General features: G+C 44.2%; 1 protein-coding gene and 1 long non-coding RNA gene across 3 annotated transcripts in view; one reads left to right on the forward strand and one right to left on the reverse strand.

Moving 5' to 3' along the window:
* Nucleotides 1-15,414, forward strand: part of LOC114011880 (uncharacterized) — a 38,746-nt gene extending 23,332 nt beyond the window's left edge. The window contains exons 2-3 of one of the 2 annotated variants that reach the window (XR_008747431.1): nt 5,970-9,917; nt 15,328-15,414. This is a non-coding gene — a long non-coding RNA (uncharacterized LOC114011880). Of the gene's footprint in view, nt 1-5,969; nt 9,918-12,564; nt 14,080-15,327 lie in introns of those variants that run through there. The other variant, XR_008747430.1, reaches the window with a different exon arrangement.
* The window catches only part of ITPRID1 (ITPR interacting domain containing 1), a 38,422-nt gene continuing 26,410 nt past the window's right edge, over nt 14,185-26,196 (reverse strand). The window contains exons 7-11 of the mRNA XM_055805742.1: nt 23,041-23,126; nt 21,169-22,686; nt 16,890-17,017; nt 16,036-16,147; nt 14,185-15,382 (exon numbers count right to left, since the gene is read on the reverse strand). Coding sequence (XP_055661717.1) covers nt 15,077-15,382; nt 16,036-16,147; nt 16,890-17,017; nt 21,169-22,686; nt 23,041-23,126 — 2,150 coding nt within the window. The 3' untranslated portion in view covers nt 14,185-15,076. The remainder of the gene's footprint in view (nt 15,383-16,035; nt 16,148-16,889; nt 17,018-21,168; nt 22,687-23,040; nt 23,127-26,196) is intronic.

The raw sequence follows: 26,196 nt of genomic DNA on the forward strand, positions 1-26,196 counted from the left end.
GGCTGCAAACCTGGGAAGAAAACAACTTCTCTGGCTGGAAACAGAACGCATAGGTGTGAGAAACACCAGTGCCTGCAACACACGCTTATCTCTCAGACTAGGGACAGAGACTTATTAGCAAACTCAGGCTGTGCCTGTCTGTGCCTCGCAGCAGGATGGCAAAGAGATGTAGACATCTCAGACCTGAGTTCAGTGTCCGTGAACATTCCCGACAGAGGATATTTCAGCATGTGTTATCCAGTAAACACTGTATTAAAAGCGGAATAAACCAGGTTTAATTGAAATCAGACCAAAAGTCTTTCAACCCAGGTCATGAAACCCAGAAGAAAAGAGCAGAGCCATCTGCATGGGAGGGTTTTCAAAGAAATTCAGGGAGGGTGAATACTGCCTCTTCTCAACTTCCCTGGGAATTTCCAGTTTTCAGCAAATATCTTGAAACATCCTACTCACCCTTTGTTCTTCATGTTATAGCAAACCATGGACTCTTTACCAGGAACTTCCAGTTTGTGGCTGGCTCAGATCTTGGAGGGGGACCTGGGCAGAGGTGCTGACTTGTCCAGCATTCCTCGGTCAGTGGCAAACCATGAGCTGCATCTCCGGCATTTCTTAGCACCTCCTTTCTGTAGGAAAAGGGAAGAACATATCTTTCCATATCCTGAGGGTTTGTTGTTGTTTTGTTTGGGTTTTTTTTTTCTTTTGACTGTACAAAGGAAAATAAACCTAATTTTCAGTACTTATAGTCCTGAAAAAATCAGTAGAGAAAAAACTGTAACAGAGTAATTGAAGCTGGGTAGAGAAGGCAGAGGATGGGAGTTCAAGGAAGCAGTCTTCTACATGCCACATCTTTACTACTTCATTCTGGGTGTCACCATTGACTGATGTCTAATGTAAATCCTTACCTGGTCACGCAGCTGGCCCAGTCAGAGCCCTGATGGTTGGCATGTGATGATGGCAGGCTCAGGACTGCTGTTTTCTTATCCGGATATGCTTTTGAAGAAAACAGTTGGGTTTGTGGTTTTATATACACACACACACACAGAATATATATACATGCTGTGGTTATTGTAATTTGTAATTCTAGGGATTTTGAGAAAATATTTCTACTTGCACAATTAAGGAGCTACAATAAAGGTGTTAAAGAGCCCTATATTTTGTTGACCAGTGAAGCAAATCAAAACACCTCCCAGTCCACTTATGAGCAGCTTATTTGAACACCGCTGTCCTTAACAGCTTGATCTAAAGATCCCTACAAAGCATTTCTATATTGTGTTGTTGAGAGAAGGTGTCAGAGTTGGAGCACTCCAGCCTCCTGCAGCGTACAAGGATTTTTTGCAGCCCACCGATAGCTGCCTGGTTTGTAGCCCTGCCTCCTGAGGATTGTATCTGTGCTGAAGGGCAGAGGGGAAATAAGGGGATGTTGCATCCCATGAACCTGAGAAATCTCAGGTTGCCCAGAGGATAGCAGTGGTGCTGCACCAGTGGCAGCAGTCGTGCACGGCTTTTGCCCTTGTCTTCATCCAACATCCCTCAAATTTCAGATTACTGATGCAGCCCATACAACAAAATGAAGGGAAGGAGGAAGGAAGCGTGCTAATGATCCTTGCTTGGTTGCTATTGCTAAACAGATTACTGCCTGATATTCAGAGCAGGATGGTGTCCTTTGTCTGGGATGATCTCTTCCATTATAGGTGATGGTACAAAGAAAGTCACACAAAATATTTCAAAGGCAGAAAAGAAACAATACCACCCCTCCACTGGTTGGAATTTGTAGAAGCAGCTCTGCTTCCATTGAAACCAAGTCTAAAATTCCCCTTAATTTCAGTGCCTGCACTTCAAGTTTGCAATTCTAATACCAAAAAGGTGTATTAGTCATTAGCATTTTATCCATTCTTCCTATAACATCAATAGAGCTGAGCCCAGCTGAAGGTTTGGCAGCAGGCTGCTGAACACCGAGCCCAGCATGGGCACATTACATTTCATTCATTAGAGACATATAAACTTTGCTTCATGTGGGATTTGTGTAAATACTTGCACAGATTCCTTATCTGCAGAAGCTTGCTGCTAGCAAGTTGTTAAGCTCATTAATAGGGCAGAAGGAAGATTGTGATCCTATAATTTCCAGTTCAATTATTATAGAGTGCACAACATCCAAATTCTACTGCAGTCCAAGGCAAAACTCCCGCTGGTTTAATGGGGCCAAGATGGCACAAAGTTAATTTCCCAACACAACATTAAGAAGTGGAAACTCTCCCAAAAGTGTGACTTCAATGGAGTCCGGACCTCGGGAGATGAAACTCTCTGTTGTCTCAGAAAGGCAAATTTTGTACCTTACCAGAAAGATGTTTCTAATGAGGCAGCCATTAGAATAAGGAGCATTGCCATGATACACAGAAAATGTGCTAGATTAATTAGCTAATGCAAGACAATTGTGCTAGATTAATTAGCTAATGCAAGACAATTTCTGTTGGGCATGTAGAGTTTTGACGTCACCAGAATGAACTGGGCAGCTTCTCTTGCCTCAAGGGTAATCATATATTCACATTCAGCACTGCTGTTTCGGCCCACACAGTACTGGGGAAACGCCTTCTCTGAAGCCACATCATAGTGAAAAGCCATCATCTGGGTTAAGTGAGGGGAACAGCGCCCGGGTGATGTCACAGAGAGGACCTTGGCGAAGCTGGTATGCGGTGGGCAGCATCTATTTCAGTTAGATGAATAAAGACTGCTTGGGTTCAAGCGGTGTCCAACCAGTCAAGCGCCTCTTTGCCTGTAGCTTAATTACATGCCCATTCTTTGGTAGGTTTCCTACTTATCAGTAATGAAACATCAGAACAATAATTACTAATATCAGGAAATTTTGCAGAGGCAGGCGAGAGCTGCCTCTCTTTTCTAATGGTCCAGTGAGACCACCGAGGGCTTCTTTTTGTTCAGCAGGGCCAGGAAATTATTAACATAATACATGACAGAAAAGGCAGACAGATCTTCCAACAAGTGAGTTTTGAAAACAAGTTGAACTGAACTCTCTTTTCATTATATGAATTGTCATCTGCCAAAGGTATGACGCATGTTTAAGCCAAACACCGTGAGCTTCCAGCTGCAAGCAAACCTCCGTGAGGATCTTGCGGAAGGGTAATAGCAGGGCGCCCACTTTCTACAGTCACTGTCACAAATGCTCCTATGCATGTGAAAAGAGGACCAGAGATCTTGTGAAAGCAGCAGTATGGGTCCCTGCTGAAGGTGTTCTGGTGACAGTAAATCCAGCCTTCCACTTCACCCTCTGGATGCACTTACAACCCAATATAAAAGCTGCAGATGCGTACCTGTAAAGCCAGGAGAGAGAAGAGCCTCCACTTCTTCCTTGCTCCCCCTCCAAGGCACCCTCCTCAGGAGCAGTATTTTTATGGCTTCCCTGTTAGAGCAGCAGAGAGAGGAGGTGATGGTGGTGGGAAGATGCAGGGAAGGAAGGGTGGGCATAGTGCAGTCTGTGTTCCAATTAATTTCTAATTATCTATGTCACGTGGAATACCTCCATCCATCCAGACACACCACACTCCTGTCTGTAAAATCCACACAAACTTGGTTTGTTCAGGATTAGATGGAGACAGTGTGCATGGGATGGAGGTTGAACCTGTTTCACTCACCTTTCCTGGGGGCCCCAGGGACAAAAAGAGAAGGATGCATCTCTCTCCTCGCTTTTTTTTTTAGTTATTATTTTTAATGATCTACCATAGAACCTAAGAGCCAGGCTTTGTGTACACCAATGCTAAACTGGCCACCAGTTTCTGAGCAGCAAGACCTGTTCCCCCTCCTCAACCAGCGCAGGCATTGCTCCAGCTGGTACAGGGAAACCCCTGCCTTAACCAGCATGGGGAGACCTGCAAATCTCATAAGGCAAGTTCTCTGCTGTGGATCCTCTGTGCATCCAACATAAGCCTTTTGTTCCATCTTGTGGGGTGGCAAATGGGTAGCTGCTAGGACCTTTGTAAATAGCTGTGCATAGGGTTGGACAAAACAGACTGGAAAGTAGCTTCTTGCTCTAGCTTAGCAGTGTTGACTTCTGCTAGCAGTAGTAGAAAAAGCCATCAAACTGATTTTCATTACAAAAGCCAAGAGCCCATCTGTGCTTCTGCAGGGAGCACATCTATTGACTAAGAAGGTCAATGCTAATGGGGACTCTCTAAAAGCAAAAATTTATACTGAGACCTTTAGAGAATTTTGCAAATCCAATTCTCCCTTTTCCAAGTCTTTTTTATTCATGTACACACAAAAATGAAGGAGTCTTGGATGGTAATTCAGCACTGGAAAAGTACTAGCCATCCCTTACTTTATATAAAAGGGCTTAATTTTAGCCAGAAGGGGAATGGAGGGTTATTCTTGCTAATTAGTTCTGAAACTGAGTCACTTTAGACAAGTCACTCTCTCTTTTGGGAATAAATGGGCAGTGTGAAAATGGTGCTACATCATGCTTCTTGGGCCTCTACAGGACTCAGAAAGGCCCAGATAAGAAAATTCAGCTGGCTGCATCCATGCCATGGCTGGCCCAGTTATAGGCATCACTTACTTATACCTCAGCAAGGTATAAATAACAATGTCATGATTGAAAACATCAGGGCTTCTTCCATCTCATAAAATTGGGAAGAGGGAATGGTTTTGTGTAGTTATTGATTTCCAGCTGCTTAATTAGTGTTTACAATATCTCTCCTTGAAAATAGCCATGTGCATTTCATTCCCTACTTGCTTGTTTAATTTAATTTAATCAATTGTTACACACCTGTTTCCACTTACTTAAAACAAGCATTATCTGCAGCATTACAAATATGGAGTAACATTAAAAGCAATTAATCTTTATCCTTGAAGTGTTTCTCTTGGAGTGGTATAATTAAGGACCCAAGCTATAAAAATATCCAGATATCAAATTTATACCTTAAAACACCAATAGACACTTAATCTTCTTTTGAACAGTACAGGCATATTTGAACATAGACGCACAGAAAGGAGGAATAAGAAAACTCCTAGAAATTTCATAGGAAAGTGCAAAAAGCCCTTTTGCTGAAAGGTGATGCTCTGTTAATGAATTAAGAGACAGCTTCACAGGACAGCAAGCAGGTATTCTTTAGGCTATACCTAAGAGAGATGGATAGATTACTCTTTGATTTTACCATGGACCTTATGTCCAAGCACATACAATACTGTTTGCTGCTCACTTTCCTAATAAGATACAGAATGACACATCCAGCTAAGCTCCTAGACCTCCTGCTTATAGGGAAAAACTTGAGCAAGGCTCAAAACCATAGAGCAGTTAAAAAAATACCACATACATACCTTTTTTTTTTATTCTTCTTTTTCGTTTAACAATGTCTGAGCTCTTGCTGGTGCCAAGCACAACGTCCAGAAGTCAGGCAAGGCCAAGATGCTGGACCCAAGCACCATCTGCCTTCTGCTGCCCGGGGCTGTAGCATGGCTCTCCCACAACCTGCCCAGAGGGGTTGGTGGGCTCATCCTAAGGCACCTTTAAAAATCAGCTTATAGACTCTCCTTTCCCCTTTGGAAAGCATAAATGCTAATAAACATTAAGCAGCAACATGAGCCAAAGTTTCACATACATGCTGTTAGCCGATAAACTAAACCAGCAGCATGGGATTAGTGCCTGAGAAACCCTGTGTTTCACATAGCCCCTAGCCTCCCCAGCTGTCCAAGGCTTTTGGGGTTCCTACCTGTCTCCCTCTGAGACCTTTATCCTCTTTCCTTGTATGATCTGAAGACAGTAATTAATTTATTCCTCCAAAGGGCTTCGGCAACTGTGACAGCAATGTCGCACAGTTCATGTGAGTACCCTGCTGGATCATCACTTCCCCTGTGGACGCAGAGAACAAAAGGATAAAGTTCTAAAGACCCCAAATTAAAGTGAGAAATTAAAAAAAAAATGTTATGTTTCTTCCAAATTCACTTTCCTTATTTATTTCTTTCAGTATCTGGAAATCCCCCGCGAGTCTGACAGAAGTCCCTAACTCATCTGGTTTCTGCAGAACAGAGCGTTGCCAGATGACGACTCACGCTTCACTGACGATGTTCTGTCATCTATCGGTGCTAACTATGGATCAGTGTCTGTCTCTACAGCCTTTTTAATAGGTACTTTATTATTTTGACACATTTCCTTCCCTCTTGTTAATCTAGGGATTAGCAGTGACATGTCTAAATTCACGCTTAACTGTGTTAACATTATCCCTCTTGTATTGAATTTACTGCGATCTCACGGTGCTAGCTGCCTAGCAGAAGACCAGCACATCTTCTTGCTTAAATATTCCCACCGAGACCTCTGAGGTTGTCTTTGTGGACTCTAAAGCTTTACCTGACAGGTTGGCTACAATATAGAGCACAAAAGAAGACTGATTCTTAAAAAAAAATGTGAGTGGAGTTCCCATAGCAGGAGTAAAGAATAAAAGAGTAAAGAGTAGAACTATAAACTAAGGGGAAGACAGTAACAGAAAAGTGTCTGCACAATCATACAGCACATGGGGAGAGCCGTGTATCCATCTGCCAGTCCTAGCCAGGATTTGCAAACTCTGATCGGATGCTTTGCTGATGTCCATCCCTGTTTTTTCTTCACCATGGATAGATGCCTACTGTCCAGGATCCGCATCAGATGGACAAGTAGCATCTGTGACCTTCTCTGCCTTCCTTGTGGATTCCCAGGAAGGACAGAATACCCTTTCCCACTAACCTTTCTGGCACATGAGCGCAGTCCCTAGCACATGGACCCATGCTTTCTGTTTTTCCTGTTTGCAGCCACCTGTACCTCTGACTCTGTGTTCCTCTTTCTGCTTTTTCCCCTCAGTCCTCTCTCTTCCTCCTGTTTTAATTCTAGTTCCATATCTTTTGTCAGCCCTACATCTCCTCCTTCTTCCATGTATCTATTTTTTTACTTTGATAAGGAGAAGAGACTGTATGTTTTTCATAGCACTTCCAGTGACAATAGAGGAATATTTATAATTTAATGGACTTGGATTTGGTAAGGGTTAAACTTTGAGAAAAGACTCAGAAGAGATAAAAGAGCTTAAGGCAGGGCATTTGTTTGCAGGCTGTGATGATTCTGCTCAAAATTCATAAGGATTCTTGGCTCTGTTCTAGGATATTTCTGATAGAACAGGGCAAAAGCTTCAGACTCTGCTCTTTCTGGTGAGACTGGAGAATGGCAGCAGAAATGAATAGCTGTAATAAAACTGACTTTGTAAATTGGACCTGAGAAAATTCCCTGGAATTTCTAACAGCTTCAGAAAGAAACATACAAAGTTGAAAATCCAGGCAACTTTTGTTGGCATCCAGCTGAATTTGGGTGGAAAAAGATTAAGGGAATGGAGAAACTGCCTGAAGAGAAAAGGCTAAAGGGGCTGGGACTCTTCAGTTTGGAGATGTTAGGCTCCTCAAGGATATAGAATCAGGAAAGCGGTGGAGAAAGTGAATGCAGACTGCTTTTGTGCCGGGTCCTGCAGCTTTAGAGCTAGAAGCCATTCATACAAAATAGGACATCAGTTTACAACTGATAAAAGAGTTCACATAGCAAGTAGCAAATTTCTGGATTTTTTTTCCACAGGAAGTAGTAGGAGCTCATACCATGAGGCTACAAGAAGGATTAGACATGTTAACATAGAAGGCAGCAGGCTAGTCCCTCTTTGAGTGGGATGTTGGATTCAGTGGTCTCAGGAAGTCCTTATCAACCTGTCTTCCTGTGATTCTGTAACATTGACAGATGCTAATGGGGACAGGCAGAAACATATCCTCTCATGTCCCGTATCCAGCTGTTGTGGCTGCTGGGGACACACAAGGAGAGCAGCCTGCAAAAACAGTAGTCAGATCCTACTTGAAAAACATTTCCTAGTTTCTCTGTCAAAGACACAAACCTGTCATAGATTGTCTGGCCCTGTGGCCCATTTCTTATGTTCTTCACTACTGGGTGCTATATCGAGGATTTGGATAGCCATAAACTGACTGTTCTTCTGTGCTTGGTTTTAGTCTGACCATGGTCCTTAACCTCTTTGCTAGTCCATGATCCTGAAGTGCTCATAAGTGTCCTCAGGAAGAACAACAGGTGAATTTATTCCCCTAGGTTTCTGAGCGAGGGCTAAATCAACTTACTTATTTCATTGAAGGAACTCTATGCATTGAACGAATATATTTGGGCTACCTTTAAACAGATGAATCTACACATAGATGACCTTTGGCTTCACCTTTCTTTCATCTAGTTTCAGGTCTCTCATTCCACGTGTCTCATTTTCATTACACCTGCTCAACTGTTGCTCTTCTGCCATTTCTTTCTAAGTCTGCCCCTTGTTTTCAGATTCCCCTGTCCCATCCACAGCTGCATTTCCCCCGTGCTGCTCACAAGCCCCTTTGCTCACCTCCTGCCTGGATGGCAGCCAGCCCAGCTGCCCCGTGCTTTGGCAGCAATTGCTTCCTGGTGCCCATCTCTGAGGATGGGCTCGCTAGGCAGTCACTGGATACAGCCTGCTGACACCAGGAGGCTATCGCGTCAGCTCCCAGAGTCAGATTGCTTTGTCACCAGCTGCTCCAAATTTCCCTGGACTTCTCACTCCAGGCTCCCCTCCGCTCCTGGCCACACACGCACACTCACTCCTCTGTGGGTTAGCTCAGCAGGGAGCCCAAGCCTGAGAAAGGCACCTCTCCCGTTTGCCTAGCCTGGGTTGGGATGACTCATGTGCCCTTGCTTCCGATTCTCTGTTAAATGGGACAAGGATGCGAGGAGTCCAGGCTACCCTGTTTTCCAATGTGCTCTGCTCTGGTTAGAACACCCCTAGATGTGGAACAGCTCTCCTGACTTAATGAGAGTAACGTTTTCTCATTATTGCTATTCCTTGTAGATCAAAAATTAAGGGCAGTGGAGCCCTTATGCAGGACATTACAGGTGCCTCACTCACTGATACAATAGATCCTAGTTTTCAAGTAATTAGATTCTTTTTTTTTTTTTTTCTCCTAAGTGACTATAAATATTTCCTAGTCTCCATAATTACTCTGTCAGTAGCTGGAAAGTCCAGGCAACCTTTGAAAAGCTAATTCACCAGCAAGATGCTACTTAAGTACAGGCTTTTCTCCCCCACACACCTTGTTTCACAGTAGGTCTACAACAGCTTGAGTTGAGTATCGGAAAGGAAGCTCTACTTCTTGCAAAAGATGTATCTTCACAGACCTAAAGTAGTTTCCCAAAAAATCATGGAGAAAACTTGAAATGGGGTGGAATATAGTAACATCAAGGTGAGCACCACGGTTTTCTTCACCACCCAGGTCATTCACCTTGCTCCTTTTCAGGACACCTGATAGCCTGCCACCGTTGGCAGACACTTGCTTTACCTAAAGTCCCTCTAATAAATACTTCGTACAGACATTCCCGGAGGCAGCTGGCTGAGCAGAGCACAGAAAAGAAGGAATATTTTACCTGTCTTGTGTATTTGTGGAAGCCTTTCGCAGGTGACAGAGCTGGCTAGTGACATGCAAGGGACACCTGTCAACATCTTCAGCTGATGCCCCAGGGAGCCCCCACACCCCCTTAAGGTAAAAGGCAGGGAAAAAAACTCACCACGCTTCTTAGCTCTAGACTTTTGATCTCCTGCTTCTTGCCTCCTCTCTACTTCTGTGACTATCATTAACTATAAGCTGTAGCATCCTAACAGGCTTTTGTATTTTAATGGAGGAGGGGGAATCAGGAAAATCCTGCCTGTGTTCTGCATTATTTGTCATGGTAATAAATGTTTCCCCTATTAAGGCTGAAGAGCCTCAATGGGACACACCTGTGTCCCTCTTACTAGCTGTGAGCTGTGCTAATCGAGTGAGTGATGCGGCCATTGAAAGACAATGGAAAAGAATGAAATGAAGATGGATGAATTCAAATGCACCTCTCCAGTGAGGTGAGAACAGTGTTGTTTTATGTTTTTTAAATTCCTGGCAGTCTCAGATATTCTGATTCTGAATTTTCCCATTTGATAGCAAAATTGCCTTTTTTTGTTCGTGCTTCAGCCTTTTTTACCCACATCCATTTCTACAGTGAAGATCAAAACCTTGTTTCTGGAGCAGAGGGAGTTAAAACAGTCAACAGCCTTATAAAGTGACACTGCAGCTGTTTCTTAAGTAGCAATGGATCTTAATGAAAGGCTGCTCATAAAATTATTATCACAGCAGCAAGTAGAGGTCCCAACTGATATTAGGCCCCTATTGTGCTAGGCACTGTATGAACACATTAGGAGAGAATAACTTCTCTGCGAGGAATTTAAAACCTCATTAGATAAGACAGAAAGAAGCTGTGCCAGGAATAAGGGTCCCCACAGGGTAAAGAAAAAGGCCCTGGTCACAGGGAAAACACGTGGTAGAGCCTGGAATAACTAGCTGGGCTCTTGCTTTCTTGCCCCCCAGGCTCGCTGGTAGCTATAGAGGAGAAAATCATTCACATCTAGCAGCTCAGGAGCAGTTTATTCCTGTTGCTTGAGGTCAAGATTTAAGACACTTTCCCCCCTCCCCCCCCCCCAAAAAAAAAAAAAAAAATTTCCAGTCCTGCACAGGGAAAGCCCTGGATCTAACCTGGGGCACCTCGTGACCATGGGCTGGCATGCCATATGGATGCAGCACACCCAGACTGCTCAGGGCTGGGCTGCACATCCAGCACCACGCTTACAGCAGCTGTGCCCATGTTATCTGGTTGTCACACCCCCACCCCATCCTGAGCCCTGCCTTCTTCTAAGCCAGCGTCAAATCTTTGGACTTGAAGTTGGAAGGAGCTGAACTCCCAAGACAGCGCTTTTCTTGGAGTCTGTTGGCAGCATTGACAATTAGGCAACTGATGCATTAACATGCCAGAGAGGCTCTGATGTTTATTCATGTGCTGCTCTCGAGGGTTTATCGAATTGATGCCTGGTAAAGCAACTAATGGGACCCCTTGGCAGGGTACCTTAGATGGATTTCCTTATTATCTCTCTAGTTTTTATACTCTCTAGCAAAATCAATATTCAAGCTGGTGCACAAGGCAGCCTCTTTTAGCTTCAGGGTTTAAAGATTTATGGGGCATCAGGGAAAACCAATGAAGGCAAAAGACAATGACAAAAGAAGTAAAATCCAAGTGACACAAATTGCTACTGAACTAGGGTAGGCAAAAGCAATCACTAGGTTTTGAATTTTCTATCTTTGTTACAGAACCATTCTTTAATTGACACCCCCCCGCCCACTCACTCCCTCTCATTTTTCTCCTTCCTGCCTCGGTGGGGCTGCGTGTTGCCCGTGCACTCCAGAAACTGCAACCAGGGCAAAGGAAATGCCGAGCCTTTAATAGGGAGTTACAAGGATTTCAGCTGGCAGTTTTAGGTTTCTGCAGGCTAGAGATGCTGAAAGAGGGCTGGAGGGCAGGGAAAAGAACCACTGCTGTAACATACCCACACCCTATGCATCTTACCCTTTCCATAGCAGGTCTGATCTATATTGCGTGGACCTTTGTGGGGCCTCACTCCTGTGAAGCAGGGCCAATGGTTCTACCTATTTCAGTTTTGGAGAAGTAGCCTTTTACAAAAATACTTCCCTTCCCTCCCCCCCCCCCTTTTTTTTTTCTTTTTCTTTTTTGTTTGTGTGTCAGAAGTCCTGCGGTGCCACAAGGTCAGTTTTCTTCAGATTTCAAACTTGCAAACTGCTTAGTGCTGATGTTTTTCACCAGTAATGTAGTAATTTTCACCAGCCCCCCTGGAAGATATGACCCACTGCCTTGTAAGCCTGCAAGTTAATTTGTATGGTTCTAGGTAGCTAGAGCAATTATGATACTCAATCAGATATGTTATTATTTCATTAATTCTGTGGTGTTATCATTAAGATTCCCACCATATTTGCTTATGACTACCCTAAAGGGAAATAAATGATAGTTTCAAAGGTTGGTAACACTGTGAGGTTAAGCAGGTACAAAGCTGGCTGTTGTGCTCACCAGTGCTGCCCTCGGACATTCCTTGTTGCAAAATTAATGTGTGTTTTCTTTTCTCTCCATCTTCAACAGTAGCATTATGAGGCTTACTCCAGCCATCCTTGTAATAAGCTTGGAGGAGTTACAAAGTGAAATATCACCCATTGTGCTCTAGGATAAGTCAGGAGATTTTTCCCTTTCCCATTGCTTAGTATGTTTTTTTATTGCTACAGGGTTACAGCTTAACTGTTAAAATTATATTGAGGGCTTGAAACGTTATCTAGCTATGAATGCAAACAAGTTCACAGTAACAATATTTGTGGGTGTCCACGTGTTGCATATGGGGGAACCTTATCCTGTCCGTGGCTTGCACTCAATGATTTTATAATTTCACTGGAACATGCAACTGAACTGCACATACCAATGTACAGGCCATTTAAAGTTTTGTTAGCAGGAGTCCTGGTCAAGAATACAAATGGTAGAATTCAAATGGCACCAGAGGTCCTGCATGATCTTTCTAATCAGGAACAGCTGGCACCTGCCAGTGCTGCCTTCTGTACATGTGGCTGTAAGACAGGCAGACGGCAGCTGCAGCACCACATACATATGGAACTTTTTTGCAGCATGCTGCAGTGACACTTCCAGAAAAACATCTTTCATCGGAGGAATCACAGCCCTGGTGTGGCTGAAGCAAGGAGGCTGCTTAGCCATCCTCTCTTCCAGAAGACCTTCAGCACTGGCATCGCTATATCTCCTTCACTGTGCTCTTCGTTTACCTTCCTCTGCAAAATGAGGTACAAAATCTGCAAGTGCAGTTCATTTGCCAGCGGAGAGAGAAAATTCCAAGCCAAATTTATTGCTTGTTCCACCAAAACTTAGATGAAGGATGTTTTGGTCCTGTTTGCATGCTGCCTGAAGATACTGTCATAAACACAAATCTTGATGTATAAACTCCTAAACACTTGGTAGTGTGGAAGTGGTATACAAATCCCATGCGGGGTCTCAAGAAAGGGGCAAATTTCAACCAGTCAGATTCATGGCCCAGCAGGCTGTGGAGAATCTTGACAGTTCCTATGTTATGTACCTCTCTCCCCCAATCATTTTATTACCCTGAACATCTGTGGAAATGTGGAGGTGCAGGGAGCCTCGAGGCTGCTCAGCATGTTTGACTCCATTTTCTCCTTAAATGTGTGCAAATGCTACTTCTATTTGCACCTTTGCCGAGCTGTGATTTGCGACACCAAGGCCTAAATGACACCTAAGATCCCTCCAGAGCATTAAACAAACAAGCCAGTAGGACATCTCACAGTCTGGGAAGTGCTAAATTGAAAGCAATAGCACATACCGCACTGCTTTGAAAATGAACCCGTTGAATTTCTTTGCTATGGTACAAACCTGAGAGGTCTTTTCTCGTGGCTTTTTCTGCATGGATCCAGGCTCCACACCTTCCCCAGAAAACTAAACCAGGATTCAGATTCAAGGCTTATAATGTAGAAAATCCTGTGTTTCTCATCTCATTTTGGTTTTAATTGGATTTATATGAAGCCAGAATGGAAAGGAAAAGGACAGCCAGGAGACTATCCACAACAATAGTTTGACAGAGCAGGTGCTGAATGTTTTATGCACTGTCAGTGAGCTTCTGATCTGGTACTTGCAGTAGGCACAAACCTCACAAAATTAGTCAGAGGCAAGTTAGCAGCAAGTTAAAAGACTGCAACTAGGACTATACAAGGTGGTTTGGGCTTAAGGATTAATATTGGTTGAAGGACTGTGTTAAAATAACTGGCTATAAGGAGAATACCTTTTAGTGTTATCTCCTGTTTGCAAGTTCTTCAATTCCTTCTCAACAGCCCTCTCCTCTTCCTTTTAAATGCCGTTTTGCAAAGAACAGCCCTACCCCACGTGATTGCCAATAGGAGTGTAGTAAGTTTCACAGCCACAGGACAGCAAAATACATAGCACCTCTCTTCAAAACATCCTCTAAAAATGCCTGCTTTTTCTGGCCAGCCATCTCATTGCAAACAAAACTGCTGTGATCAGAACTTTCTGGAATGTAATGTATTTGTTTCTGTGATATACCACACATTTCAGTAAAAAGGCCACAATTATTAAAATAAAGTCTATAAGTCTGTCCTCCATCAGTCTTTTCCTTCTGCTGAATCATTACCTAAAGAATTTTGGAGAGATTTCTTCAACTGGAAAGAAAAAAAAAAAGAAAAGAGTGTTATTTTCTTTGTATGTTAAGATAATGACCAAGACTAGTCTTAAAAGGAAATGGGTGCAAAAAATGACAAGGCTTGATCTCAAATATTTAAATTTTTCCTTGTTCCTCACTGTCTATGGTTCTTTGAATTGTGTGCTAAGGAGCCTGATATCTGTGGTAATATCAACATAAATCAATGAAGTAATGTAAGACTACAATACAGAGCATTCCCTCCTATGATGTTTACTTGTGCAGAATTTAACCCTGATTGTTTGTTTATAAGAATTATCAAACCTTTAAAAATTGGGACCATTAAATGATAAGGCAGCTATCTAAGAGATTTTCTAGACATATTTAGTATTTTCAAAGGCAGGCAAGCAGTTTTTTATGGTTACAATGTGAGATCAGATCAGTCAGAAATGCTGACTTTTAATTTCTTCAGCAAAACAACAGACCTTCCAGATCACTGCCTTTACTGCCCTTGTAAAACTGGATAATTGTCTCTGCAATTTGAGGCCGTAAATTACTATTTTCAGTGGTGGGGGAGAGTTGAATATACTAATTAGTCAAACAGTTGCATTGAAAGTTCAAGCAAGTCAAACAGGATCCATGTAATTTACATGTTCTCTCTGGAGCACCTAGATCATTGCCACAGCTCACTGAGAAATATCAGGGCAGGTCCAGTCCCAGTTCTGCCTGTGCTGCCCATGCAGCCTGGAAGTGCCCTGGAACATGGGCTCCATCCCTCTGGATGAACGTGTGGCTTAACAGGGAAGGGTCCTGGTCTGGGCTGTGGCAATGAGACACAGAATAGTAAAACTGCATTGCAGCTCAGCAATCACTTGCACTTCAAACTTTGAGGGTGAGACCAAAACAGCTCCTTACACTGTGCATAAATGCCTTGAAGTCCATTTGTGCTTGGGGAGGTCCTTTTATTCCTTTTTACTGCTGGAGAGCTCCTGTGGGGCAGACTCAGCTGAATTCGGCTCAGGTGTTGTCCTGGTGGGAAACTGCACCGAGGGTGCCCCCGGTGCCAGGGCAGAGAGCAAGCCCGTTGCTGTCGTGGTTTTGCTAGGAGCTCTTTGGAGCACCATCTTGAAGCACCCACTTTGAGGGTGCACGGTGTCAGCAGCATCTGGAAATGCTTGCTTATTCTGGGCTTTTCTTTCTCCCTTCCAATCAGAGAGTCCGAGCTCAGAAAACAGATGGGATTGTTCTGCTAGTAATTGGTCCAGCTGCTGCAGAGAAAATAGAAGGAAAAGCATATTGCAGTAATAAAAATATAATAAAAGGAATCAAGCAGGATACACAAGGGTATATGAAGCATTCCTGCTTCTTCTGCTTGGTCCGAAGAAGACATGCAATATCTGGCAAATGAGATGTTTCCATAAAAAGGAGAAGAAAAGCCTAAAGGACATTTTATTCCAACAGATAGATCTAATTGCCTAATGGAAAATCTGCAAATGGACTTCAATCTGTGACCACTGCGATCTTGACACTCTAACCCAAGCTGGTCAGGGAAGAATCAGAGACAAGTCCTCTGGCCATCATTTTTTCCTTATCAAAACAAAGAGCTGGTCTAGAAAAGAACCAGACCAGTAACCATTTTTCAATAATTATGTAGGTTGACTGCCTGTCACCTTATTCTGGAAACCAAGAGCAGAGTAGGATACAGATTTTTTATAAATATTGTCGCTTTTCCTGGGCAGTTGAGCTCAAGCACCACAGCCAAGGAGAAAGAGGGACCAAGATGTAAACTTTAAGTCTGTTATTGGAAATCCTCCTCATCTCAGCTCAGTTGTACCTCAGAGTGAGTACTTTGAACCCTGAAGAGCAGGATAGACTTTAAACTCTCCCCACACAGCCCAGAGCAGTGGCTTGTACAACATACCATGAGGATGCTCTCCTTGACCTGGCAAGCTTGATCGTTCAGCCAAAATTCCAGCTCTGCAACCTCCTGACGAACGGCTGTGCATAAGAGTTGCAGGTGCCTGCCTTCCTCCCTGTAGGAACAGAAGCAAAAGCACACTTGAGGGATCAGTGAGCAGCACCCTCCTCTTCCTCAGCCCCAGCCTGATGCCTGCATCTCCTCTTGCAGTCTTATTTTTACCCGTGATCACAGGATACCTTACAAAATAATAAATAATAGCCTTTGTCTACTTGACTCTCATTTCTTTGACTATCCCAGCTGAAAGATTAAACACTTTGTAGTTGCAGAGCCAGCTTGAGTCTGGGCAGGTTTATCACTTCTGATTTATCACCAGCACAAAGACTACATCAATGCCCTACTTTCAGGCAGCTCAAGAACAGAAGGCCCTAGTAATCTTTTGTGAACCTTAGGCTTCTGGATAATTGCTGTGAACTTGGGCTGAGTCTATGAAGAGATCACTCTCACCTCCTTCCCTGAACACAGCACTGACTTGGGACGCTGAGCTTCAGCTGTCTGAGGTCTGTTCCTGCTATTAAAACACAGTATTTCCATGCTAAAAACTCAGCCTACATCTATGGAGCAATCTTCCCCTTCAAAATGCTCATGTTTAAGAGCCTTGACCATTGTAGAGAGGAGCTGGACTTTCCTCTGAGTAAAAACCACATCACAACACGTTCCTTCTCCACTTGCCCACAGCTGCATCTCACTGACCAGAAATGCTGCTGTAAAACAAGTGCCCAGACACATTGCATGTGCCCCCAGGCTCTTGCTGATGATAAGTTTGGATTTAGGTGAGTGTTTTGGGCTGCCATTACCTTTCTTCATCTAGCATAGAGCTGGAAAACAGTGCCTGCTGTTTGCTCAGGTGCTGTTCAATCTCATCCAGCTTCTCCTGGAAGCGCTGGCAGGAGCTCTTCATTGCTTCTATTTCGTGGAGGGTACGCTGTGTACAAAAGCAAGAAAACACCCTACTTCAATACTTTTCTTTGAGCACTTCCATGTCAAGTGCATTTGAAGCTGACAGCCCAGATGGTATGGGTCCTGCTTTTACCTGCACAACGGGGACTCTGTGAGCAGCTGCCATGGAAGTCCAGATGGCACTTCAAGTGAGTTTGCTCTAGCTGCATCACCCACATCTCAGGCACCACCTTTTCTCCTAAAGCATGTGGAATTGAGTTCTGGCACTACCTGAGCCAATGAGGATTTCATTTTTGCCATGGAAAGGGAAAAATACTTTGATCAAAAGATCTGATGCGACGTGACAAATTCTGATGTCATCGGACTGTTGTCAGACATTATATTTGAGCACTATGAGCTGCTGTGGAGTAATGATAGGTTAAATTACTGTTGATGGGAAGTTAGAAACTGTTTTTAAAAGGAAAAAGGGAAGGAGGGAAGAGAAATAAGAACTATGAGTAGGAAAAGCATCTTTCATTATGGGTTCTGATAAGCATTACACTGATAATTTTTCATTTGTTACCAGTTAGAAACCTAGAATTGGATTTATCTAACCAGGTGCAGACACTTACCACAACAGATGTACATGCAAGTACTGCTACAGAGCAATTGTTCTGATGCAAAAGTAGACATCTGTAATAGGTCAGAGGATCTATGCTATAAACGTGCCCATTACTCTTCATCGAGAGAAAGTATCTAGTACGATTCACAGAATCATTGAGGTTTGAAGGGGCCTCTGGAGACCATCTAGTCCAACCCCCTGCTAAGGCAGGTTCTCCCAGAGCAGGTTGCAGAGTCACGTCCAGGCGGGTTTTGGATGTCTCCAGAGAAGGAGACCCCACGGCCTCTCTGGGCAGCCTGTGCCAGGGCTCGGTCACCCTCAAGGCACAGAGGGTTTCCCTCACGTTCAGACGGAACTGCCTGTGCTGCAGTTTGTGCCCGTTGCCCCTTGCCCTGTGGCTGGCACCACCGAACAGAGCCCGGCCCCGGCCCCCTGGCACCCGCCCTTAGGACATTTGCAGACACCGATAAGATCCGCTCCCAGCCTTCCCTTCCCCGGGCTGAACAGCCCCAGCTCCCTCAGCCCTTCCTCACAGGGGAGATGCTCCAGCCCCTCATCTCTTCGTAGCCTCCGCTGGGCCCTCCCCAGCAGTTCCCCGTCTCTCTCAAACCGGGGAGCCCAGCACTGGGCCCAGCACCCCAGATGTGCCTCACCAGGGCCGAGCAGAAGGGGAGGATCCCCTCCCTCGACCTGTAGGTATAGATTGATCATCTACATCTACCCTGATGTAGCCATCTACACCAGGAATGTCTCAAGGCAGAGGAGAGGAATGAGCAGGAATGGCAGGCACATGAGCAAGTATACGTAGATTTGCAAGTTACTCCTTTGTAGCGCAGGACTGATAACAGCAGCCCTCCAGTGACATCAAAATAAAGCCTGTAACTGAAGTCCACCAATGAGTTTCTAGCCACGCTAAAGACTTCCCACACCTTGTCCAGGGTAGTAATGCAGAGAGCATCATCCAAATGATTCTGGAGACAATGCCAACTGCTTTCTGGAAGCACAGCCCCCTGTTACGCGGAAACTGCTGCAGTGCGAAGAGGTGTTTAGCACATTTCCATCTTAGCAAATTTTGGTCTCTTGTAAGCCATTGGAAGACAGTGTAGAAACCTGCACTCCACTGTTGATCACTGTAACGGATAGAGAGGCATGTTTGCAAAGCGTAGACATGCCCAGTCTTTCTGGATTCCTGCAATCACATTCTTTGATGATCTCTTAGTGCTTGTGTGTTTGAATGTGTCCCTCAGTTCCAGCAAATCCTGCAACATGACAAAGCCATCCCTCCTGGAGGATCAGCTTCAGCCAGAGGACAAAATATGCTCCCCATGTATTTGGGGAACCTTATTCTGAGTCTCCATTTCAATGCAGCTGTTACGTCAGGCACGTTCCTCTTGGGTGTGACCCAGCAATAAACCATCCCATAGTGGTAAATTAAAAAATCTAACCCAAACAGCCATGGGATTGCACCAGAAAAAGCTAATTAGAGACTAATAGTAGTTTTATAGGGCCTGTCCTGTGACTGCAGTGGACGTGAGCTCTCCCAAGTGTCTGCTCCATGTGGAGCACAACACTCTTAATGCTGTGGGTCAGGGCAGCAATTGCATGCCACAGAGGTGGTCAGATGTGCAATGAGCATCTTCAGATTGAGTGTTTGCTGATTGCCCCGTTGCCTTGCACCCCAAACTTCAATCTTGATCCTCAGGCAGTTTTCTCGCCAGATGGAAGTGTGTGGGGTGCAAGTGAGCAGTGCCCACGCAGTAATGACCTAGTAAACCCACTGCCACATCTGAGCAGAGTGAGGACCTATAGCCACTAAAAACATGTACGCAAATGAGCTTGAAGAGCTCCTGTCCTTCAGGTCACTAGGAAGAAGTTGATGGGCCACAGACAAGTTTCTAGGTGATTCCTCAAGGCTAACAGAAATCTGGAAAGCACCATGCAAATGATCCAAAAGGCACAATGCAGATAGGTTTGGTGAAAAGTCATGCCAGCCCTTGCAGATGAGGTATGGGCAGCTCCCCTGGCACAGGTTCTTGGAGCATGTCGCAGAGCACAAGTTCACATAGATTAATTCAGAGTTCATGCTTTCAGAGGGGTGGACAGTGTTTCAGGCCTACTCTCATCAAGAACATGTTTAAGATAAGGTGCATGTGAACAGGGTAAAATTTACTGTCTAACAGTTGTTCTGTGGTGGTTGCATTCCCCATGCATGCCTTTAGTAAATGGGATGTAACCCGAGTGAGCTTCTCTCAGTAAAAGATGTAGAAGCTACCTCACCTGTAATGCAAAATACAAAGTAGGTATGGATGTAGTCTCTGCAGAGTGACCAACATTCCATAAATTCACTGACTTATTGCACAGTGTCTTCGGCGTGGAGCCATAAACTAAGAACAGCTCTTGGATAACAGTACGGTGCAAAGTCTGCTCCTCCCACACTCCCTGCCCACAGGCTAGAGAAGACAAATCACTATTAGCCTCTCAGAAGAGTGACAAAATAGTAGTAAAACAATGAGGAGAGGCTTCCCAGTCCAGCATAAGGTACTGACTCACTGCCATCTTGTGGCAACAGGAAGAGAGCTGACAAAAGGCTTATTTTGTCTGTTCCCACAAAACACAATATACTGTTCAAAGAAAAGACACTGCAGATTTATATAGCCGGTGATATGGCAGCATAAAACTCACCAGCTTCACTTTCTGGATTTTTTATCGACTAATTTTCGTCCCACTTTGTACAAGAGTTCAAGTTTCATTTCCTTAAGAAAAGCAAATAGAAGAGGAAAAATGGAAACGCCTGCAAACTAGCAGAAGGTATGCTGCTCCTTCCACAGTTTTCTCAGGATGCAAAAGCCACTCCTGACTCCCTCCTTTGCTTTCTTCCCTACCACACCCTGAGTTTTTCACAACTTTTGGGAACTGCTAGCAATTCTGAACGAAGAAATAAAAAATCTGGTGACTTTTTAATATCAATATTTATATTGCAAATATTCATTTTAGCAGGGCTTTAGATTTAATGCAGGCTTCTGATCCTACCACTGTAAAAATGTCTTGAGGCTCTGAGAAGTCACAGTTCACTTTCATTTAGACCGGTTTGGCTTATGGGATATGCCTGGGTGTTCACAGTTAGTCTTTAATGAGCACTAAGTAATATAACCTAAATGAGTTCTCTTTTACTAAAAGGATTGCACTAAATCATGCAACCTTGCATTTTCTGCAGTTTGCAGGAAGTTGCTTAGTTACTGTGACCCAGCCAAGTCACAGGAACTCCCTGAAACTCATCTCTCAGCTCTTCAGTTGACCTGTAACCTTGATCACCCCGTTTGCAGTAACCATTTTAAGATTGAACCGATATACATAAGTTATTAAAAGAAGCAGCCCAACAAGACTGGAGGTATGCAGCTATGTTTGCTGGTTTTGCCCAGAATGGAATTTTCCTTTCTCCTTTCCCCCCTCTGTCCCCTCAGTTACCATCCCAAGATATGTCTGACTAAAGAACCAAGCGTGGCAGGAGAGGAAAGGAAAAGGCAGCATGGGCATTTAGCTCACTGTCCACCCAGATGAAGAAGAAACCTACTCACCGGAGCAAGCCTGCATGTTGCACTGTCCTGTAGGAGCACCGGCGCTTTCGGGACCTGCAGCTCAGCAGCAGCTGGGCTTGAGCAGCAGCTCGCAGGGCGGTGGGGAAAGGCAGCCACTGGCCAGGTCCACGGGCAGCAGCCACAGCAGCAGCAGCAGCAGCAGCAGCAGCAGCGACAGCGGTGAAGCTCTGGCTGAAGTGATGCGAAGCCAGAGGCTTCACCCCAGTAGTGAGACCTGTTTTTTCTGTAAAGCATGCTGTCGAGAGAGGCTGATTTTGTCAGGGGAGTATGGGGTGAACAAGGCCGTGACCACCTGGGTTTCCTGGTGAGGGTGTCAGTTTGGCTGGAGGCTTCAGTGGTCTGCTTCAAACCGTTCCTTGGAGCCCCTGGGTCTGATTGTAAGAGAGGACCACCCTCAGGACAGCACGCTAACGTGTCAGAGAAGTCGGCAGGATCTTCCCGAGCAAGACTTTCACTGAAAGGAGCGTTTTGCCCTGCGCTTGTCGCTCTTGAAGTAAACTCCAGCCCTGAGGACATCTGAACAGTGACAGATTTCGAAGGAGCAGAAGCTATTTCACTGGTTTGGATGCTGTCTCCCTGTTCTGATTTGTTAGCACCTAACACCTCTACGCTACCAGTCTTTTCACCTTCAGATGACTTTAACCGAGGCCCTCCCGCTAGGGGATGCCTCCGGGACACTTGCAGAGAGCAGCTTGAAGCTGCACTGCTCCCACCTTGTGCTGCTGAGCCCCACTGCAGAATTTCTGGGAGACCAATTTTGGGGGAGCATCTCGCATTTCTTGAATCACCGTCCATTTTGCAGGACTTCTGTCCGCCTGTGATCTCATTCACTGCAAGTGGGGTACCATCTTTGCTGATCACTTCCACACCCCACCAGAGTCTTTGACCATGACCTGTATGATCTCTGTGGGCACTTCCATGACACGCAACTCCTCCAATGTCCTTTTCAGTCCTGAACCTCTCACCTTCATCTTCAGCTCTGATTTTGCTCTCACTGATGACTGCAGGGTTTATATCGTTTAGTTCAGCGAAGGTTACATGCACCTTTTTGTGTCCTGTACTAAAATATAAATTGCAATCAAATTTGGAGGAGCTAGGACCCCCTTTACCCGGGGTATCACCCTGAAAACAAGGACTATGCTCTTTCATGCACCTCTCTTTTCCCAGTTGCTTTCTTTCAGTTTTATCGTCCTTCTTGCCCATGTGATGTAACATTTCTTGGACAAAACTCTGTGGCTCAGCATTACATGTCTGACACATGCTATTTTCTGCAGTCAACAGCAGGTGAGTCTCTCCTCCATGGTCACTGCATGCTTTCGTTGACCTAGGTACTGCCAAAATGCTCTCACAAGCTGTGATGAAACCCTCAGCAACGCAATTATCTGGGTTTTGTTGAAAATCTTGATTTAACATAGGAAAAACTGTCCTATGTGACAGAGCTGTTTCTTGATTGTGGATGTCAGAAATAAAATTAATCTTTCCTGACGAAGTTGCATTCTGAAGGAAAAACAAATCAAAACAAAAATAGAGGAACTGAAATACAACATTTGTTTCATCACACTTGTTTGCCTACCACTATTTTGCCCTGGGAACCTGCAGGACATCTTTAAATACCCAATGAACCAAAGATTCTTGTAATATTCCTTCTCTATTGCCTGTAACCTTGCACAAATTTTGCATTAGTGTGGTGGAAGAGTTACACAAAGTTCTGAGGAAGTTTCTCACCTTCTAACTTTTCTAGGAGGATGAATTTCTTTTCATGAAGCTTTCACAACTCCATGATTTTATGTCACTTGTACCAGGGTTACAGAGTTTCCACAGACCTACTGATTACTATTGCTCATTTCTTACTTGCAAAACTACAGGCTCTGGCAGCTCCTCCATGAACCCGCTGCTGTCTGACTGGCAGCTGCTTGTTCTTCTCACCATCACCTCTGCTGGGGAAAACAAAAGGATAAGAAAAGCTAGAAAGGCAGGCAGAAAGCAGTACCAGGCCAAAATGAATACAGAGCTAAGCAGGGGAACTTTAAACCTACATTTCTAGAAATATTCTTATCCTGGCCAGAAATCTGCAATATTGCTACAACCAGAAAAAAAAAAAAACAACAAAACAACCAACCAAACCCCAAACCAAAAAAACCCAACAAAATGTGATCAGGATAGCTACTTCTGATGTTACTAAACACTGACTTACTCACCGGTGTAATCATCAACTGTAGATTTCAGATTTTGGTATGTTCACACAACATACAAAGTGTAAGTAACATATAAAGGGGCCAAGCACTTGTTTTCCTTTGCTAAAAACGTTGACTTTTGATTGTTAGAAGTGGCTCAGACCAAGTCTCATTCATACCTAAATGGTTTTGATGGTTTCAACCAGGTGTCTCCTGCAGGGAAAGGGATCTGCCCTAGATGAGCTCTGGTAGTCAAACTAGCTGCCTAGACAAACTCTCCCTAGAAGAGTTTGCTCTACTTTGAGGCACCCTGTATCGTCTTTATTGTTTTTTGGTCTGAGGACAGGAAATCACAGTAATAAGCAGAGATGATGTAAGGTTGCATGGCAAGACATAAAGTCAAGAGGAAGATATTCTAGATTTACTCCAGCAAAGGTTTCTAACCTAGCAGCCACATCATCTGACTAGATCAATTCTTACCCCAGCTTTTGCAATCAAATAAATTATAGACCACTAACCAGCTGATTTCATGAATAAATGCCAACCTTTTTAAAAGTACAAATGCTTGAAAGTAAACCCTCACTTATCCTGTACATCCTGATACCTCTCAGCCCTTGGATAACTTGTACTTTCAGTCAGCGTTCATCCTCAGATGATGCCCTCATCCTCAGGTATCTAGCACAAAACCAGAGGTAGAGTTGGGGGAACAGGCTGAGGAAGGGAGGGAGACCGAGATGCTCTGGGTATGCTTCCTCTCTTGTTCCTTGCACACATAACCACTGCTGAATCCTAGGGGTTTTTATCTTCTGGTTATATCCATGAGAATATGACAATTTATCTGCAGTTCTGAGGCTTGAGTTACTAATTCTCATTTGTGTGATTGTAAAATGAAAAAAAACCCTTGTCTACAAATTATGTTTTAACACTTTAACAAACCATGGGCTTTATTTAACCTATCTTGGGCATCAGTTAATGAAAATCATGCAATCTATTTGTAGGCAGCAACTGTAAAATCAAAACCAGATATCATTTTATGTTTTTTAGGTGAATTCCTTGCACTGTCATTCCTGGTGTCACCATCAACACGCCCTTCAGCCAGTCACTTTCCTATTTCACATGAGAAATATGTGGTTCCCATCTCACACATCTATGGTAATTTTGCTGAAAATTGCCTGTTTTGTGGGTGGTCTCAAAACTCATCCTTGCAGTTTCCCACAAATGACATCATGGCTCAGCTTCTCCCCTAGGGAGACTGCCCTACAGATTCTCTAAACTTTTTTAAAAGTTGTTTCAGTTACCCCTTGCATCTTTGCCAGCTGTTGCTTCCAGTGTGTCATTCTGGCCTATAGCTTTCCGTACATGAAAATGAAGGAAGAAGGGCTCAGGAAAAAAAAATAATTGAAAAGCTGAAATGTTTCAGCTGCTGTAGTTTCAAGAATTTGAGACTCAAATACTCAATTATATCCTACAGTCATAACAGCTAACCCTCAAGCTTTAAGTTTTTGGAGTTGGAAAACTGTATTATCTGCTTACCCGGTGTTTTGAAGTGCCTGTTTTTCTCCTGAGACATGCAGGACACCAAAGAAGCTGGCACGCTACTAGAAATTATGTGTAGGGAAAACCCCTGCAACTTCTCATGGAATAGTAAGTGTGGTTAGAATTCATCTTCTGACCTGGTCAAAACCAGGTGGCTGTAGCCAGGTTTGACCCATTTATTAAGGTAAATGTGATATGTCAGTTCCAGTCTGTGTATTGTAACCGTGCAGCTTTCCCACCCACACAGACATCGCGCTAGCTAGAGAACTACCCAAAACGTGTGACAGTGGGCTCCGAGCTGATCTTCAGGCACAAGGTCAGACATTAAATAGTGGATTGAAATGTCTGCAGACCAAGTTAATATCACTACAGTTGGGCTACAGAAAGGCCTCCATGTGTCCCCCTGGGCTTGTCCTAGAAGGAGGGGTGGGGTGTGCTCTGCTATCATGGCTCTCATCGATTAAATATGCAAGGTATGTAGATGAATCAAGACTCTGAACACTCTCAAAGGCTGTGCATGTGTTTAACACTGGTAATATAATAGGACCTAATGACCATTCTGAGCATAAATCCGGTTTCTAAAATTTGTATGTTGGCAAAACAGAAACTTACAAAAGACAAGTATAGTAGACGGAGAAGCCTGTTAAGCATGGTTCACCTGTACTTGCTACTTTCCTCAGGCACAGGGATCACCCTCATCTGTGTTAGCCATCTAATTTGCACCTACCTACACATTAGATGTGTAATGAGCCACTACTCCTAAAGGCTTAAATTCCCCATATAGTCAGTGAAAAGTGATGTCTCTGAGGGTCTGAGCTGCAGTTCTTTCCCAACTACATTCAGATGCCTGATTTAATCATTACATCCCGCCCTGACTTGCAAGATCCTAGCCAGTACACCAGGCCCTGTCGAAGGCAGGCAGGTGAAGACAAGGGAATATTGAAAGATGAGATGTTCCTCTGAGTCTGCTACATTTTATTCAAAGCCAGTCAAAATGCCCTCGATTTCAGGGGAAGTTTGAATTTAAAAAAAGGCCTTAGCAAAAATGAATATGGGCCTCCAGTTCAAAGTGGGGTAAAAGCCTATGAAGAGATTGCCAACGTGCTCCCAAGAAGGACTCCAAGCTGAACAACGTGCTCCCAGGAGGAACGGGGAGCAGGGTGGCGTTGGGAAGGCAGGTGACACTGCAGGCTGGGGCTGTGCCAAAATGACATTGAACATGATCACCTTCTGTATTTGAGGCAGCTCGCCTTCAACCCATGTACATACAGTTTGGTTTAATGTCTGCACACCAGAG

The sequence above is a fragment of the Falco peregrinus genome, chromosome 5 (genome assembly GCF_023634155.1).
Source record: "Falco peregrinus isolate bFalPer1 chromosome 5, bFalPer1.pri, whole genome shotgun sequence".
Taxonomy (NCBI): Eukaryota; Metazoa; Chordata; class Aves; order Falconiformes; family Falconidae; genus Falco; species Falco peregrinus.